This window comes from Astyanax mexicanus, chromosome 6 (assembly GCF_023375975.1).
Source record: "Astyanax mexicanus isolate ESR-SI-001 chromosome 6, AstMex3_surface, whole genome shotgun sequence".
NCBI lineage: Eukaryota > Metazoa > Chordata > Actinopteri > Characiformes > Acestrorhamphidae > Astyanax > Astyanax mexicanus.
This window is the reverse complement of record NC_064413.1, coordinates 15,570,587-15,590,263: the sequence shown is the minus strand read 5'-3', so window position 1 is coordinate 15,590,263 and position 19,677 is coordinate 15,570,587. Positions and strand designations below refer to the sequence as shown.

Here is a 19,677-nt window from a genome sequence, read left to right as displayed (position 1 = left end):
ACTTAAACTGCTTAAATTATATGTTTGCATGGTTTTATTGAACACAACATGTTAACATTTACAGTGCATGTCCAAAAAAAGTATGTGAACCCCTAGGCTAATTGGAGCCAGGATGTGATGAGATTGGATGTGTTGGTTAAAGCTGCCCTGCCCTATAAAAAACACACACCAGTTTTGAGTTTGCTGTTCTTAAGAAGCATTGCTTTATGTAAATCATGTCTTGCACAAAAGAGCTCTCAGAAGATCTACATTCAGGTATTGTTAAAGCTAGAAAGGGTTAAAAAAGTATTTCTAAAAGCCTTGATCTTCATGTGTCCACGGTAAGACAGATGGTCTACAAATGGAGAAAGTTCAGCACTGTTCCTACTCTCCCTAGGCGTGTTCGTCCTGTAAAGATGACTGCAAGAGCACAGCGCAGAATAATCAATGAGATGAGGAAGAATCCTAGAGTGTCAGCTGAAGACTTACAGAAATCTCTGGCACATGCTAACATTTTTGTTAACAAAAAGAGCACCTGGATGTTCCACAGCAGTACTGGCTAAATATACTGTGGACCAAAATTGAGTTGCTTGGAAGGAACATATAACTCTATGTGTGGAGAAAAAGGCACAGAACACCAAATCATCAAAACTTCATCTCAACTGTGAAATATGGTGGAGGGGGCATCATGGTTTGGGGCTGCTTTCCTGCCTCAGGGCTTGGACGGATTGCCGTCATTAATGGAAAAATGAATTCTCAAGTTTACCAAGATATTTTGCAGGAAAACTTAAGACCATCTATCCACCAACTGAAACTTAACAGACGAAGTCCTGACCTTAACCCAATTGAGATGCTGTGGCATGACCTCAGTAGAGCGATTCACACCAGATATCGCAAGAAAATTGCTGAATTGAAACAGTTTTGTGAAGAGGAATGATCCAAAATTCCTCCTGATCGTTGTGCAGGTCTGATCTGCAACTACAGGAAACGTTTGGTTGAGGTTTTTGCTGCCAAAGGAGGGTCAACCAGTTATTAAATCCAAAAGTTCACATACTTTTTTTCACACTGCAGTGAGTGTTCAATAAAACCATGCAAACATATATATTTTTTGTGTGGTATTAGTTTAAACAGACTGTGTTTGTCTATTGTTGTCACTTAGATGAAAATCAGAACACATTTAATGACCAATTTATGCAGAAATCCTAAAGAGTAATCACAAAATGTTCACATTCTTTTTCTTGCAACCCTATTATGACACAGGGGTTGCAAATTAATATATTGCAATATGTTGTGACACAGAGAGCAAATTTTTTTATCGAAAATTGTCATAATATAAAAAACCCCACTATATGCATAGAATCTGAGAAAAAGAACACTACTATATTTAACGCTTCTATCTTTCACTATTCTTTACATGTAAACTATTCAAAAATAATGGATACTGTGTTTTAAGAATGATTAGTGTTTATAAGCATAATATCGCATTATAGTAAAAAGTAATAAACCCATATATTAAAGGTCTCAAGGGAATGGTATGTCATGGGTTTTTTCACAATATCCCTGCTCTTCTCCTCTTCTTTCCAGTTGTTAAAGTTAGAGACAGTGTTATACTCTAGTAAATCTACTGAACCGGAGCCCAGGCTGATGCAGGATAATTACCGTGTAACTCAGACACTCAACCACCGGCTTGTCCTGTCATCCTTCTTCCCTGGTGAGTGAAAAAGAGAAAGAGAGAGACAGAGAGAGAGAGAGAGAGATGGAAAGGGAGAAAAAGAGCGGGTCATGGCCAAGCTCTTTGTTTGTGTGACGGCTGATTAGTTCAAATTCAAAATCTCCCGTTCTGAACAGGGAGCTCATTGTTGTCATGTGAGAGAGGGGCTGGGGGGTCTGTGAACTGAGAGGGATGGAGAGGGGCAGTGTGGTAAATATGTTGGGGTGGGAAAAAGAGAGCACCTAAAGAATGTCAGTGGTTGCTTAAAGTGAAAAACAGATGCAGCATCCATCACTCAAGGTCACTTAATTGCTCTTTTTCTTTTTCCGTTTTCTTTATGAATGTAATTACATATTTGTTAAATATGACATTTAGATTTTTACATAATTGTTACATAAGTAAGGTTAGGTCGAGAATGAGTTGGGACATTGGGGATAATTTTAAGATATGAGGATGAGATGGGGAGTTGAAGATAGGTTAAAGAATTAATGATCAGTTAAAGAGTTCAGGATGTATTGGAGAGTTTAGGTGAGTTCAGGAATTGAAATAGGTTGAGGAGTTGGGGAGTTGCTGATGAGTTGAAGGGTTGATGATTTGTTGAGAAATTGAAGGTGAGTTGAGAAGTTAAGGATGAGTTGAGGATGAGATGAGGAGTTAAAACAAGTTGTGGAGGTGGGGAGCTGAGGATGAGTTGAGAAGTCAAGGATTAGTTGAGGAGTTAAGGATAAGTTGGAGGGTTCAGTTGAGTTAAGCAGTTGAGGATGAGTTTGGAAGATGAGAATATGTGTAGAACTGGAAGTTGAAGACATGGTATGTTTTGAGGAGTTGTGTATGAGTTGGAGAGTTCTGGATAAGTGGGGAAATAAATGACAAAATGTTATGAGTTCATGAGTACAGTGGTATGAAAAGTTTTGGCAAACCTGGTCATTTTCATGATTTTCCTTTATAAATCATTGGTTGTTTGGATCAAAAATTTCAGTTGATTATATCATATAGCAGATGAACACAGTGATATTAGAGAAATGAAAATGAAGTTTATAGGATTTACAAAAAAAATATTTAAACAAAATTAGACGGGTGCAAAATAAAAATAAAAAATCAGTATTTAGTAGATTCTCCTTTTGCTGAAATAACAGCCTCTAAACGCTTCCTATAGCTTCTAATTAGAGTCTGGCTTCTGGTTGAAGGTATTCTGGATCATTCTTCTTTGTAAAACATCTTCAGTTCAGTCAGGTTTGGTGGTTTCTGATCATGAACAGCCCTCTTTAAATCACACCACAGATTTCTAATAATATTCAGGTCTGAGGACTGAGATGATCATTCCAGAACACTGTACTTGTTCCTCTGCATATATGCTTTAGTAGATTTTGAGCAGTGTTTAGTGTCATTGTCTTGTTGAAGTATCATTGTTTTTACATTACATTACATTACATTTGGCAGACGCTTTTGTCCAAAGCGACTTACAATAATCAAGTACAAAAGTAATAGAAGTTAAAGGTAAAACATTGTTTAGATAGGGCTTAAAGGAGGTTGAAGGGAAGTAAGGGGATAGAAAAGTGAAGGAGGGGAAGAAGGAAATGGGGTTAGAAGTAGTTAGTGTGTTAGAGGTGTTAGGAGAGTAAGTGCTCTTTGAAGAGCTCTGTCTTCAGGAGTTTCTTAAAGATAGCGAGAGATTCTCCTGATCTGGTAGTGGAAGGTAGTTTGTTCCACCATTGGGGAACTCTGTATGAGAACAGTCTGGATTGCTTTGTGTGAGTGTTTGGCAAAGCGAGGCGACGTTCATTGGAGGAGCGCAGCGGCCGGGAGGTAGCGTAAGCCTTCAGGAGTGAGTGCAGGTAGGAAGGCGCCTGTTCTGTCATCACCTTGTAGGCGATTGTAAGAGTTTTGAATTTGATGCGAGCATCAACTGGTAGCCAATGGAGCTCAATGAGCAGCGGGGTGACATGTGCCCGTTTTGGCTGGTTGAAGGCCAGACGTGCTGCTGCGTTCTGGATCATTTGGAGTGGTTTTACTACACAGGCCGGGAGGCCAGTTAGCAGGGCATTGCAGTAGTCGAGTCGTGAGATGACGACTGCTTGTACCAGTAGTTGGGTGGCCTGTTGCGTCAGAAACTGTCTAATTTTTCTGATGTTATAAAGCGCGAAGCGGCAGGATCAAGCAACCGAGGCCACATGGTGCGTGAAGAAGAGCTGGTCATCAACCATAACACCCAGGTTCCTAGCAATCTTTGTCGGTGAGCGAGAGAGAGAGTCGATGCTTATAGAGAAGTTGTGTTGAAGAGATGGTTTTGCTAGTATTACCAGAAGTTTTTGACAGATTTAATTGAAGGTGATGTTCCTTCATCCATGAGGATATGTCAGAGAGACACTGCGATATCCGTGCAGAGATTGAGTGATCTTCAGGTGGGAATGACAGGTGTAGCTGGGTGTCATCAGCAAAGCAATGGTAGGAAAATCCATGTGAGCGGATAACCTGACCAAGAGAGGCGGTGTATATTGAGAAGAGAAGGGGTCCCAGTACCGAACCCTGGGGAACCCCAGTGGATAGGGAGTGGGCTGAGGACAGCTGTCCTTGCCACGACACCTTGAACGAGCGCCCAGTGAGGTATGATCTGAACCATGACAGCACATTGTCTGAGATCCCCATGTTTGAGAATATAGTTAGAAGGAAGTCATGGTTGACTGTGTCGAATGCGGCCGAGAGGTCCAGCAGAATGAGGACTGAGGACTGGCCTTGTTCTCAAGAATCTGCTGATATTGACTGGAACTGCTAATTTAGTGCCCTCACTCCAGAGCACCTATTTCCAAAATGAAGCTGGCTTGTCCATATGTGCTTTAGCATACCTCAAGCAACTCTTTTTGTCGTGTGTCCACAGAAAAGGCTTCTTCTGCATTACTCTCACACAGCCTCTACTTATGCAAAGTGTGCTAAATAGTTGAATGATGCACAATGACGCCATCTGCAACAAGATGATGATGTAGGCCTTTGGAGCTGGTCTGTGGTCTGTGGGTTGACCCTGAGGGTCTGAGGGTTCTCCTCTACTTATCTAAGATTTTTCTTGTTCTGCCACTTTGGGTCTTAACTAGAACTGTGTCTTTGATCTTCCATTTCCTCACTGTGTTCCTCACAGTGGAATTGACAGCTGAAATATTCTTCCCCTAAATCATGATGTTGAACAATCTTTGTTTTCAGGTGATTTGAGAGGGGTATTTTGAGGCTCCCATGTTTCCACTCTTCATTTAAAATGCAAAGAGGAGAAAAACTTGCAATTGGCCACTTTAACCTTTTCTCATAACTGGATTCACCTGTGTATGTAGGTCAAGGGTCAATGAGCTTACCAAACAAATTTTGTGTTCCAATAATTAGTGATAAAAGTATTTAAATCAATAATATGACAAGAGTGCCCAAATTTATGCACCTGTCTAATTTTTGTTTAAAGAATTGTTGCACACTTTCTGTAAATCCTATAAACTTTTTTCATTTCACTTCTCAAATATCCCTGTGTTCATCTGATATATGATATATTAAACTGAAATTGCTTATCTGAACAACTGATGATTTATAAAGGAAAATCATGAAAATTATCAGGGGTGCCCACATTTTTTATACCACTGTATATTCCTATATATATATAAATACTTTATGGACAACTGGTCCATTTGACACATTATATAGCAGATTTGTTCGTGTCTGTGTGTTTTAGTGTGTTTTACATTAACCTTCAATTACATTTAATACGAACATATGCTTATAATGCTTTTTTTCTTTCCATCTAGTTTCAGTAAAAATCTACACAGATGGTAAGAGCATCATATCCTCTCTATTAACACTATTGTTGTAGACATATTATATATTCTGAATGATTTTTACTATATACTGTGTACTGTGTATTTCTTTCAGGTGAAATCTCAGCCATTGTGATTGGCTCGCTCTGTGGATGCATCGGCCTGGCAGTGATCGTGTGGTTTGTGGTGAAAACAATTCGGTGAGAATTCTTGTTTTTGTTGACAAACTTGTTGAACTGTATTAGCCTGGCAGGTCTTACTTTAGCCTTCCTTAGCCTACGTGCTCGGTTCCACATCCACAGTTACTAATGTAGAGCTCTTAGTCAAATCAAGACTTAAAAATCTTTACTGGAAGCTTATTGGGATTTTCAGCTTTTCTGTATTATCCTTCCTTATACCACATTATGAGGCTGAATTAGTACAGCAAACATTGTGGCTTTGGTTACGTGAGCCATGAAGGGAGCGTTCAGTGAATCTGAGAGTTTAACCGTGTGTATTGAGGTTAACAAATGTATTTTTTATATGTTATTTATTTTTTTTTATTTTTTTTTTACATATTTAATAGCATTTTTTCTTAACCAAAAGAAACTTGAAAAGATTTTAAGTCAAGTTTTTTTCCTGTCTAGACCTGGGCAGAGTAAAAAAAAAAATAATCCAGTACAGTTATTAATTACCCCTGTCAAATTAAAACAGGATTACTTATCCTATTATTATCATAATCTCTTGACTAATTACATCTGCTTGATACCTATAAATTTGTACCAATTGAATAATACAAGAGAATAGGACATACAATATCATTTCAGTTATTTGTTCAGAGAACAACTGCCAATTACAGTAATTTTATGTAAAAAGCATGTCATGTCATGTTCCTGAGCAAAAGGGGAGTTTATTTATATGGTTGGTATTTGCATGTTGCATTGAAAAAAGTTTGCTGCACTTATTCTCAGACAATATTTTACAGTCATTTAATCTTTATAGGAAAAGGGAAAAAACATTTGGAATATTTTTATTGCAATATAACATGGCTCCAATGCATGAAAAGCAATTGAAATGCATGGTTTTTTTGTAACAGTACAGGTTTTTGCACTTAAAATAATATAAAAATACACCTTGAATACGTAAAATATAGATTTTTGTGCATTTTCTAAATCCAAGACTAGAGGAAAGGTCTAGGTTCTAGATTACACAGTGTGACAAACTGCATCGCCCATCAATCGCATCAAAGGTGAGAGATTTGTGGCTAAATGAGCTTGCCAAATCTGGTTTGCAAGCCAACTCTTTTTGTTTAAAGCCACAATGTGAATGGCGCATGGTGAGCCAGTGTTTTCTGCTGCTGTGTGTTTTGTCTATTTATGTTTAGCACTGATATGCTGCCAAGAGATCGCTGTGTTTGTGGTTTGTGTATTCAGATGCATACTAAATATTGTGTTCTTCACAAATGACTAAGACTTTATTGGGGTAACTCATCTACATTTACCATTGGAACAGCTGACATGCTGTTGCTGGAAAGCTTGCTAGACAGTGCAACCATAGCCAACAGGGACAGGGTTTTTGCTTTTTGTAATCCTAATTTTACAGTTTCACTCAACTGGGTTTTTTCAAACAGTGTTTTACTCACATGATCAACATTTATAGTAGTCATAAGGTAAACTGTCATAAGGTAGTGCCAAGTACTAGGCCAAGATAAAACGACTTAATTATTAACATACAAAACTCACACAATGACAGTGCTTCTCTTTAACTGTTATAACAGTGTATTATTACATTTTAAACCCAATATACTTTTATAGCTACAGTTTCAGTGTTTGCAATAATATTTTTTTACGAATAGTAATAAAGAAAATACTTATTTATTTTCATAAATAAAACAGATTTTCCATCTCATCAGGATGAAAAACATATTTATTATTATTACTTATTATAACTGTACAGTTAGTAGTGCCTTTACTAGTGGTGCTTAATAAGACATATTCTTGTATTCTTCATCTTAATTTCTTTTTCCTTACAATCTCTAACATATTTCAAACAATGACTTAATACTTAATGTGATGTTAAATCATTAACATGAACCACTGATTACATAATGTTTATCAGATCATATGTATAGAATCATAAATATCATCATGTGTGATTTCTCAATAATCATGATTTGTCATTGGTCCGTGATTGTGCCTCTTGGTCATGGGGCAGCTCTACATCGAGCTGGGACGTCCTGCCTAGTGTCCGACCACCACCCCAGTCCAGGTCATCTATATCTTTCTATTGTTTACTGTGTAACCCCTCTTAACCTTTCCTCATCCTTAGACCTTTCTAGCCCCCTGCACCAAATCCTCTTGGACTGAACTCTGATTCCAGTCTGTCACTCATTTTTCCTTTTCACAGAGTTAGTCTTGAAACTTGTATTGCTTGTTATAGTTTTCAGGTTCTGGGTACAGTTATTTTTAAATGTATATGTTTTAATCATGCCTACATCACAATAATGGATATTGCTTTAACCCATCCAGCTCACTTTAATAGTGCTTGGTTACTAGTATGGTAATCAGTTTATGTGTGAACCCACATCTTAACCATATTCTTTCTTCATCCCATGTAAAACTGTTAGACTTTTTTCTTTGCCTGTAGTAAACATGCAGTACTAGAGCTTTAGTTGTAGCTGTGTTTTTTTAGTCACACATATAGTGATGTGTAAAAGTATTTGCCGCCTCACAGATTTCTTTTGTTTTTGCTTTTTGGTCATACTTACGTTTTCAGATTATCTAACAAACTTTAATATCAGACAAAGATAATCTGAGTAAATATGAAAAGCACTTTTTAAATGTTGATTTCATTTTTTTAAAGAAAACATATCCAAACCAATCTAGCCCTTTGTGAAAAAGTGTTTGCTCCCCCCGTAAATTAACTGTGATTAATTACACTTTTTGAAAATCTGAATTCAATTTCACTACTAACCACAACCAGGCCTGATAACTGCCAGAATTGTAGAATCAAGAAATCACTTAAATAGAACCTGTCAAATCTCAAAAACAACATATTAGCTTGATTGCATACAAAACCAAGTTATTAGGTTTAGGGGCAAACACTTTTTCTAGATTAGTTTGGATAGTTTTTTTCTTTTAATAAATAAAATCATCATTTGAAAAGTGTGTTTTCTTTGTCTGATATTAAAGTTTGTTTGATAATCAGAAAAATATCTGTACAACAAAAAAGCAAAAACAACAGAAGTATGTATGGGGCCAAATACTTTTTTTATACGCCACTGTATACACTACATTGACCAAACAATCTACTCATCTGCATTGTGCTTGGTGATGTAAAGCTTGGATAGAGCTGCTCAACCATAGAAACCCATTCCAATAAGCTCTCTAGGCTCTAATGTTCTTGAGCTCATCTGAAGGCCACAAGTCTGTAGTGATTGACTCTACAAAAAATATGCTAACCTGCCATTTTCAGATCGCTGCCACTTCATTTTAATAGCACTGGCAGTTAACGGTGATATAATTAGTAGCGAGAAATTCCATAACTGCACTGGTGGCATCCTATCACAGTACTTTTGGCAATATAGTATAACAGTTTTATGTATTCTATTGAATTAATGAGGTATATGTGATGTATGAGAATAAATGATTGTATGATTAAAGTTATTGATATTGATATTTTTATTCTTGCAATATAATCTCAGTCAGAAAACACAAGACGGGACTGTACATGTACATGCAAGGAATGTACATGCTTAGTATCAACTTTTAATGAACTTTGTCCAGATTCTAAGGACTGGTCTGGCAGCTATTGTGACTTCAGACTAGTGGTTTAAAACTGAAGGGGTTCCTCAGGTCAGTGTCTCCCTCTACTGTTAGAACCCCAAATAACCAGCAAGACCCTCTAAATCATGCTGGTCTACCAGTTGTAGGTTTCCTTAAAGCTTCTTACCTGGTCAACCAGCTGAATGAGCTTGAGCTAACCATGTTGTTTGTTCAGCAAGGTTGTGTCCTCAAGCCATTTCTCTCACCTGGGTTTGATTGTATGTTGTATGTGTTTTTTTCATTCATACTGCAGAACTAATGACGTGGCAAAGAACCTTAAACCGGACATGGCCCTGAAGACGGCCTCTGACCCTGAAAAAAAGGAGGAAGCCGCACCTCAGCCCGAGCCTTGACCTTTTATGTGTGAATCTACTGATCTATTTCATCTTTAAATTTGAATGTGGCCCTTTTACACACTGCCCCCTCTATCTTTCAGCACAAACATCTTCCTAACTTTCCCTCCAGCCTTTTTCCTCCTTTCTGCCTTTTCACTCTCACATCCATCACAGCTCTGTGTGCCTCCCCTTGACGTGTTATAATGCTGATGTTTTCTTTTCCAATATGAGATTCCCTCGTTTGTTGAAATGTCTGTCAGAGTTAGAGACAGGACAGATCTATGTGTGTTGAAAGTGAACAAAACTGAATTGAATGTACATATGATATTTGTCTTGCAGAAATAAATGAAAGCTATGTTTAATTGACCCTGTGATTATTTTTTAAATCATATGTTGTAAATAAATTAGTTAGGAACCTGGAATGTGGCATATTACTGATATCCGAATTACTGCGTAAAGGAATGGTTGATGATGAGTTCTGATAGTGCAACACTAAAATATGTAGGTGCTTATGGTGGAATAGTACAATTATATATTCACAACAATTTAACTGGGCTGGAGTAAATAAAGTTATTGTATAATAGACTAAATACTACCAATAGAAAACAGTGTTTGTGTCAAAGGTCATGGGTCTTCCCGAGGGACAATGACCCAGGCATACTTCCAAATGCACACAGAAATTAATGGAAACAAAGCACTGGAGAGTTTTGAAGTTGCCACCAATGAATCTGGATCAAAAACCCATTAAACACCTGTCGATAGATTTTAAAATTGCTTTTGGGAAATGTCACTCTTCAAATCTAAGAGGCCTAGAGCAGTTTTTAAAGGATGGTCCAAAATGCAATTTGAGAGGTGTAAAAAGCTTGTTGATGGCTATTGGAAGTGATTGATTTTATTTATTTTTATTATTTTTCAAAAACTAAACCAAATATTAATTTGAGGGTGCCAATAATTTTGTCCAGCCCATTCCTGGAGTTTTGCATGGAATTAGAAATACTTCTTTTTAGGATTGCCAATATATATATATTTAGATGCATTCAAACAAATGTATTACACACATCACAAATACACAGTTGAACTGAAATATTGCCGTTTTTGCATGTTTATTACACAATGTTAAATAATAAACATATTAATTGACTTTTTGTAGTTTGTATGGTATTTATTTATTATATTGACAATGTAGTGTATCAAATCAAAGACTTATTCATTGTATTTGTATATATGTATGCAGATAGATACTGCATCATATTTTTAATCTCATATCTGTTTACATCATTCCAGTGTTTTATTTTATTAATATATCTGTAGCCTGTAGTTCAGTCAGTCCGCCGTTTGGTGGCGCTGCACTTTTTCCTGCTACTGAAATCCTCCGTCTTCACAACATCCGGTCCGCTCGTTTCTGGTGTGCAGCCCAGCAGCGGAGGGAAGCGGGGCGAAATGAATCATTTAAACCGGTTTAAACCGCATGTTTAACATTTAAATCACTTTATTTTACATGTTAAGTAGTAAAGTAGTTTTGTATTAGCCGAGTTTAATCCCGCCAGAAAGGCTCGGGTAGTTAAAGTAGCGGCTGTTCATTGTTTAAAAGCTGAGTTCATCAGTATGAGTTCTAATCACAGCCCGGGTCTGTGTGTATAACTCATATTAATGGATCTGTTCATATGAGGAGCTTCTTCTCTCCTTTCCTCCTTGGTCTTACCTCTTTTACCTGCCCTCCAGAAGAAACTAGCGGCAGAAATGAACCGAAAGAAAGACAAAGGCTTCGAGAGTCCTCGACCATATAAACTATAAGTATCCAGTCTGAGTAGCTTTTCTACATTAACTTTAATCTTTGTTTTGGATGTTGTTCTTTTAAACGGTGTTTTAACGATTTATTCTGTACCCCAACACAACCCACCAGGTGGTCTGCATCAACAACATCAACTTCCAGAGGAAGTCCGTTATTGTAAGTGTTATTTCCTCATAATTCACAGCCACGTTATGTTTATTATCAGCTAAATCTGGTCTGAACTCACTGTTAAAGTTATTAACCCACTCTGTTTACCAGCCGCAGTGTCTGGGTTTGGTATGGAGCTCACTCCATGTACGTAGTTAACTGGCTTAGTGACACTGACATGTAGGGGTGTGTCATATCGCATCGTACGCAATAATATCGCCAGCATTTTTGAATATCGTGAACGATATTATACCCTATATATAGTGCCATATCACCCAACCCTAATTATCACATCAGGGTACAACTTTTTTACTGTTTTTAACAAAGTATATGAACAGTATAAATGCCACCATCTTTGGTTTAGCTATATAATCATGACTAGTCAGACTATGGAAACCTATAGTGCTCTGCTGTTTCTGCTCAGTTTAACAAACTGGTGGAGATATCCAACGCTGAATTAAATCAGTGTTTTCTTAATAAAACCTGTTGCTAACACACCTCATGCAGATTCTGAATGATATTGAAAATAACTATCATTCTTCACAATCTCTGATTGGTTTAGATCACGATATGGGCCTAATGTTTGTATCTTATTGAACCTCGTGGAGACTAGCAGTTTCTTGGAGATTTGTTTTCCCCTCAAACGGTTAGTCGTACCAGCGCAACCTGACTTTTTTTTTTTAATCGCACAATTAAGAAATTGTGTTGCTCATGCGACCAATGGATAGCACTTAAGAGCCCTTATAGAACATATCCAAGTTGTTTAGCCAGCTTGCTCTGAGGAAAGTGCAGCAACTCAGTTCCGATACTTCAGCTCACAGACACCTGTGCTCACTGACCTCACCTTTGGAGTGATGTGGGGAGAGAGTGCCATCTACTCACCCAGAGAGAGCAAGGTCAGTTGGGCTCTCTCAGGCTCCAGCTGCTGATGGCAAGCAGCATGACTGAGATTTGAACCACTGATCTTCTGATCATAATAACACAGCAGCTTAGTCCACTGGACCGTTTCAGAGCCTCGGTGCTTTATTTCTGTAATAGGAAGTGATTCCCAACTTAGCTACTGACACACTGATGCCACTGTTCGCATGACAAGACAGAAATATAGATAAAGACCTGAGACTTGCTTAACATTGGCTGATTCTATTGAGCACAATTAGCACGCTAGTCAAATTCACAATGTAGTAAGAAGGGAACAGTGAAATGCAAAATCTGCAGTTTAAAGATCAATAATACAACTGGCTGCCTAAATCCAGGATAGTCTATGAACACTAATGATATATAAATGTAAAATGTATGAAACTGTTATATTTATACAAAATAAAAATTTAGCATTTATTTTGTTGCAGTAGTATGTTCCCAAAATGTCATATCACCAAGAACATAGTTATTGCATAAATCTCATTTAATATAGAGATGTTAATTTATGGTCATATCAGTTGTCCCCCTAAATAATACTGTTTCAAGCTGTTTCCTACACTGTAACATTTACAGGGGGATATTTAGTGCTCATTGTTATGCAGGCTGGTTGTCATGGTGATGTTTGTACAGTAAGGCAAGTTGCTGTCTTTAGTTAATATTTTATGTGCTTGGATTAGGGTTTTGTGGAGCTGACCATCTTCCCCACTGTGGTGAACCTCAACCGCATCAAACTCAACAGTAAGCAGTGCAGGATTTACAGAGTGCGAGTGAATGACTTGGAGGCACCATTCATCTACAACGACCCCACACTGGAGGTCTGCCACCATGAGTCCAAACAGTAAGTCATAGTGCTTTCTAATTTTCTAATCTACTAATCTGCATTTGTAATTTCATATATGTTACAAATGTGCAGCCTCACCATTTACCATGTATTAGTTCATATTATGAAAAGTCACATAATCTAATTTCATTTGTTTGTAATAAAAAAAGAAGAACCATTATAAAGACTGTCATAAGCAAATACATTGACATCTCTCGTCAAATTGCATGTATTGATTTGATAGGGCAAGACAATTTTATTGGTATAGCACATACACAGAGGTGCTTAAAGAGTGATTATTTAAGGTGCTTTACATTAAAAGGCAAATATACAGAGAAGTCAGAATAGAAATAAAAGTAAAGTGCAACAGAAACAAATTAGTTATTTTTTAACAGACTGTTGGCCATATGGGAATAAAAATGTTTTAAGCTGTATTCAAAAGCTGCTTTAGGACTTCTAGGATCTGATTCCAGTTGTGTGTATTATGGAAGCTAATTGCTGAATCGCCATATTTGGTTTTACTTTTGTGCTACTAGTTGACCTTCATCCAAGGATCTCAGTGATCTGATGGTGTCATGTTCTTTATGCAGATTTACAATATATTCTGAACCCAACCCAAACCAGTGAGTGACCAGATTTATAATAGATTTAGACCAGCAGCTTCATTTAAAAACTTGTGCTTACTGGAATCAAGTGAAGTTATTATAAATCACTGCAACAGGTGTTATTTCCAAAGCTTGTATTCTCCAGAAGAAAATTCTGCCCCCTGTGTTGGGCGTATGTGATCTAGGATACAATACAATATTTTGAAACCCCTAAAAAGGTATAATGTTAAAATAACGCCCCAAACAAAGTATGATGTATATTTTAATATTAAATATCTAACTGTGTATCTAGCTAATATAGATATTTGTAACAATTTAGAGTGGTGGCCATGTGTATACTGGGGGACCTTGCCCTCTCTAGAGATTTCAGCAGTTGAGAGAGAGAAAGAAAGAGACAGAGAGAGAGACAGAGACACACACTCCCCTGCATCTGTGCTGCCAAGGCTCTTCATGCCTCATTTGGTGCATGCGTGGTCCAAAAAACAAGGGTACTGAGTCGAGGAGCCCTGAAGCGTTTCGGCACCCTGGAGAGTTTTTGGGAACATAGGCATGGGTCCAAGTAGGTTTTGGACAAATATAACAAATTACTACAGCTCTTTTATTTATGTTTGTTATTTTTTTACGATGTTAAATCATCCAAATAAATGTTAATGAAATTAAATGAAGTGTGCACAAGTTTATTTAGAATATAGATGTTTCCGAACGTCAGTACAACTGTATATGTTAGTAATATATTAGCTGTCTCATTGAGGGTTCAGCATTCATTTAATCATGTTCTTACTGTATGTTTTTCCTGCAGGCGGAACCTGAACTATTTCTCCAGTGCCTACACTGCAGCAGTCAGTGCTGTGGATCCAGACGCTGGAAATGGAGAATTGTCCATTAAAGTTCCTTCAGAGCTCTGGAAACAGGGGGACGGTAGGCTAAGCAGTTTCTTTGCATTACAGTTGACTGATGTCTTTTTCCCCAGCAGGCATTGGATAAGTCTGAAACTAAACCTAAAGGCAACCTAATTAGATAATCTTGTAAGTAGGTGTGGCTGATTTGGTAAAAAGAAATAAAAAAATCATAATATGCAATATTTATCTATATTGTCAGACAGAAAAAAGAAAAAGATGCTTCATATTTTTAAACACATGCATCTTAAATGCTATCCCATATTTGGTGCTGTTTTTTCCCCAAAATATACTGGACTTTATCCAGTCATACAGGACTAAATACACACTTTGTGAAGAAAAGCGCAGTTGATTAGTGTTCTTTGGGCACTCAGTATCCGTGACATGCCCAAAAAAGTATATTGTGTATCATGATAACAAAATCTATCACAATATAATATCGTGTCATATTGCCCAGCTCTTCACATGAGACAGGAAAGCCATCAGTTATGTCCAAATGGAATGTTTGCATTCAAAACTACATGCTGAGGTATCTTTCAGCTAAATTTTTTGGAAACAGACTAAAGCCTTATACTTCTGCGCCAAATCTGCGCCATAGTCTTTGCATATCAAGCAATAGTGTGCTATGCAGCGTTGTACATGTATCAGCGTCTCTGCGTCGCTATGCAGTTTTAACCGCGAAGGCAGGAATATGTGGACAGGAACGCGAGGCCCAGTGGACCAATCACAGGTACACGTCAAAGTACAGCATAGGCTACGGCATAGGGTACATGTAATGCATAGGCTACAGCATAGGTTTGACACATAAGTATAAATTGGCCTTAATTGCAATCAGTAAGCTTTTAATATGTTTTGAATGTATTGAGGCCTACTTAATGCATTGTAAATGAAGTATGATTACAGCTACCTTTATCACAATAATACTAGATCAGACCCAACCACAAAATAGTTTAGATAATTATATAGATCTAAGGATTTAATAGAATAGAATTGTTTTGTTATTTCTGGATCTTCATTGTTAGATCTTTTGATTTGTGTACAGAAATGAAAGTGCTGAAGGTGTATATTGAGTTTTCACTGGACCAGCCAAAGGGAGGGCTCCATTTCGTTGTGCCTGATGTAGAGGGCAGCATGGCCGAGAGGGGTGCTCACGTCTTCTCCTTTGGTTACCAGAATTCCACCCGGTAAGATTTTTAAATGCATTGTGTAATGCAGGGATTGTCAGACCTGAATGTTGAAATATCTTGGGTATTTCTTTAAAACATTAAAATGATAATACACAAACATATACATCATGAAAAACTTTATCGTTCGGTATTGCTCTGTACCATGTGCTTCGAATGAAAGCTGTACAGATGTTACATTTCAAGCTTTTGTGTTTGTGGCTTCTTTAGGTTTTGGTTTCCATGTGTGGACTCGTACTCTGAGCTTTGCACGTGGAAGCTGGAGTTCACTGTGGATGCCTCCATGGTGGCCGTGTCCTGTGGAGACTTGGTAGAGACCGTTTACACCCATGACATGCGCAAGAAGACCTTCCATTATATGCTTCCTATTCCCACAGCAGCCCCAAACATTTCTATGGCTGTGGGACCCTTCGAGATCCTTGTGGACCCATACATGCATGAGGTGTGTGACAGAAGCTGCCTGAACGAGCCCTCAGCACACAGCTTCACTAGTTCAGGACATGAGGACAATAGAGAGAAATTAATTTGAAACCACATTTATGCACCTTTTTATGCTGGCCACTAGGTGGCAGTGTGCGCAGGCATTATAACTGTAGTACCTGTTTTGGTATTTGAAGGCCAGGTGTGCTTCACTGGTAATATGTTTTTATGTTTTTGCTGTCTTTGGCAGGTTCTGTATGCATGTTTTTGCACTAGTTTTAAGGCTATAGAATAAACCTGCTGGCATAATAAATCAGCATACACGTTCAATATACTGTCTGAAGTGTACATCTCTAGTTTGTAAAATATTGTACACATATTGGTTGCCTGTACTGTGTTATGAATTTGTTTGGCTCACCCGATTGGTGCATTTTTCCTCAGGTGACACATTTCTGCCTGCCTCAGCTTCTTCCCCTGCTGAAGCATTCCATGTCCTTTCTACATGAGATCTTTGAGTTCTATGAAGAGATTCTCACATGCCGCTACCCGTACTCCTGCTTCAAGACCGTCTTCGTTGATGAGGCCTATATGGAGGTGTCCTCCAGTGCATCCATGAGTATCTTCAGGTAAACTGGATGAATTTCTTTTATTTTTCTAGTCTGAATAATTATTAAATATTATGTAAAAATTAGGGCTATTAACGTTAAACTGTTTGGAAGTATCTCAAGTTAATTACGCCACCAAGTTTGAACCCAACTTCCTCCGTAATCTGACCCGCCACCTTACAACTTGCAGATTTTTTTCCTGTCTGAAACACTCCAACACGAACAACAAAGTGATAGAGGAGACATCCCCCGGTGGAAGGTGTCCAGTTGTAGCCTTCTGGAGCCGTTCTCGGTTTAGACTTCCAGCTCTGATCCAGACAAAGAGAATAGGGGCAGGAGAAGCACGAAGCACGTAGATAGGACACATTCGCACTTGCTCTGGCTGTATTCCACTTGCTTATTTTTTTTGTTCATACATGAGCTAATCCAGCAGCAAAGTACATTTATGACATTAGTTTATAGTGTTAAATGGCTACATAAGTCCAATTTCCAAACAATGGATAGTTTTCTGCCCCACCCTCTTATTCCCATTCCTATATGTGTTTTAACAAGTCCAAAATGTTCATCTCTACTATGCCATTGGTGGTAGCAAATTACCCAGCTATTATTGACAACTTTACCTTAAGCTCAGTGATTACAAGGTACCAAACTATATAATTCTGTGTGCTAGGGGTGGGTCATATGGCCCTAAAATAATATCATATTATTTCATGGTATATTTATGATAATAATACTTTTGGCGATATGACAAAACACTGAATAAGAAAAAAATTCAAGAATACACTTCTGCAACAAAATCAAAATTACATTTTATTATTGCATACGGTATGATATGGCACACCCCTAAATGATATATATAAAAAAAATCTACATTTTTTATCAGATTTGTCACAATACTAATAATGCACTCCAAGTATCTCCATATATCCAGGATTAAAGTAAAATAAATGATACTGGAGATACATAATCTGTCTCTAGTAGATATATAATGGGAAATGATAACTGTGAATTTTTGTTTTGCTAAAAACAGCAAAGAAGGAGTGATAATTAGGGGTGGATAATATGGCACAATATTTTAGGGTATGTTGCTGTTATTATTGCGTAAGATGTAATATGGCACACCCCTACAGTGTACTTACATACTTCTGAGCTTCTGAGGGATGGTACTGTGTGATTTTCTTGTTTAAGAATTGTGTGTGTGTGTGTGTGTGTTCTTTTATTTCAGTACAAACATGCTCCACAGTGGCATGATCATAGACCAGACTCCCATGACGCGGCGCTGCCTTGCGCAGGCTTTGGCTCAGCAGTTTTTCGGCTGCTTCATCTCGCGGATGTCTTGGTAAGCTCCCAGGGCAGTGCCCAGTGCTCACCCCATTGCCATGTGTTCAGTTTATTTATTTAGTTGGTCACTGTGTGTGTTTTTTATTTCCAACCTCAGCTTTGGCACTCTTCGCTCTGCTTGTCAAGTTTTAAAGACACAATAATATATAGCCCTTTGTCTGTAAGTCTTAGCAGATTGTTTTTCTTTTTCTTTCTTGTTTTTTTTTTTTTTTTTTTTTTTTTTTTTTTTTTGCTTTCTGCCCTGTTCTCCCCTTTCAGTCACATATATAAGATTTACTGCCACTAAGACCAGTGGTGTGTGTATGCATGTGTGTGTTGTTTGACTGTTACACGCTTTTGGAATCAACCTTTGAGATGTTGAAATTTTCTTGAAGTGTCCAAAGCTTTGATCCGTACGTACAATGCTCCCCTTTATATGTGCTAAGTGTCTAAAACCCAAATCAGATGTGGAGGCTTCAGTTCTACGTATTTATTCATCATTTTTTTATTTGGACTTGTCTGAGCCCAACTGAATGTGCTTTGATATTGAGAACAGTTGCCTGCATGTAATTAATTGTGTGGTTTATTGCTGTTCAGCCCTGTCATTGGAGACAGCCCGCCAAGAAATTCAGTTCTGGCTTCTGTCCGGGAAGAGAGGAGAGGTTTATCCTTCGCTTTTCATCATACTGCATGCAGGCTTACACTCACAGTTTAATGCACAGTATAATACACAAAGACATTGAGTTTCAGTGCATTGTTGTTTTCATGTTGTTTATGTTTGGATTAAATACACGGTTCAAAATGAAATTGAGCTTTAAATGGGAATTGGACTTGAATTTTGCTTGCTGGAATACACAGATCAGCCACAACATTTACTTCACCTCCTAGACATCAGTTTGACATAAGCCACCTATATAAATATAATATAAAAAATATATATGTTCAAGCACACCAAACAAGTTGTAAGGGATTGATTTGAGGAACAAAATGAAAAAAGTTCAAAGTTTTTCCTTGAGTTCTTAGTTTTTCAGATCTCAGTCCTATTCTGCATCTTGTGGGCATGTGCTCAAACAAGAAAGCTAGTTCAGCATGACCTCGCAACATACAGGACTTAAGTTGCAGAAATAAATTGGCACTTTCAGAGATTTTAAAGACTCTATTTTGGGTTGGGTAGGAGTTGTTTTAACAGCAGCACTTTAGGAAAGAACAGCATATTAGGTTGGCGGTCAACATGTTTTATCTCATTAATTTATGTCTTAAAATTTACAGCTCTGGAAAAATAAGAGATCGCTTAAAAAAGACAAGTTTCTTTGATTTTACCAAATTAAAACCCTCTGGAATACAATATAGTGAAAGA

At 37.6% G+C, this 19,677-nt stretch overlaps 2 protein-coding genes across 4 annotated transcripts in view; both read left to right on the top strand.

Moving 5' to 3' along the window:
- ca14 (carbonic anhydrase XIV) overlaps positions 1 to 9,975 on the top strand; it is a 32,294-nt gene extending 22,319 nt beyond the window's left edge. For 2 of the 3 annotated variants that reach the window (XM_022674104.2, XM_049480520.1), the window contains 5 exons: positions 1,564 to 1,690; positions 5,467 to 5,490; positions 5,591 to 5,675; positions 7,669 to 7,722; positions 9,532 to 9,975. In XM_022674104.2, coding sequence (XP_022529825.1) covers positions 1,564 to 1,690; positions 5,467 to 5,490; positions 5,591 to 5,675; positions 7,669 to 7,722; positions 9,532 to 9,631 — 390 coding nt within the window. In that variant the 3' untranslated portion in view covers positions 9,632 to 9,975. The remainder of the gene's footprint in view (positions 1 to 1,563; positions 1,691 to 5,466; positions 5,491 to 5,590; positions 5,676 to 7,668; positions 7,723 to 9,531) is intronic. The other variant, XM_022674105.2, reaches the window with a different exon arrangement.
- A 1,514-nt stretch (positions 9,976 to 11,489) lies between these two features.
- Positions 11,490 to 19,677, top strand: part of taf2 (TAF2 RNA polymerase II, TATA box binding protein (TBP)-associated factor) — a gene marked incomplete at its 5' end in the record, with an annotated part of 34,231 nt that continues 26,043 nt past the window's right edge. Inside the window, 7 exons of the mRNA XM_049480521.1 lie at positions 11,490 to 11,561; positions 13,148 to 13,308; positions 14,695 to 14,813; positions 15,834 to 15,975; positions 16,186 to 16,417; positions 16,837 to 17,021; positions 18,226 to 18,339. Of these exons, the coding sequence (XP_049336478.1) occupies positions 11,490 to 11,561; positions 13,148 to 13,308; positions 14,695 to 14,813; positions 15,834 to 15,975; positions 16,186 to 16,417; positions 16,837 to 17,021; positions 18,226 to 18,339 (1,025 nt within the window). The remainder of the gene's footprint in view (positions 11,562 to 13,147; positions 13,309 to 14,694; positions 14,814 to 15,833; positions 15,976 to 16,185; positions 16,418 to 16,836; positions 17,022 to 18,225; positions 18,340 to 19,677) is intronic.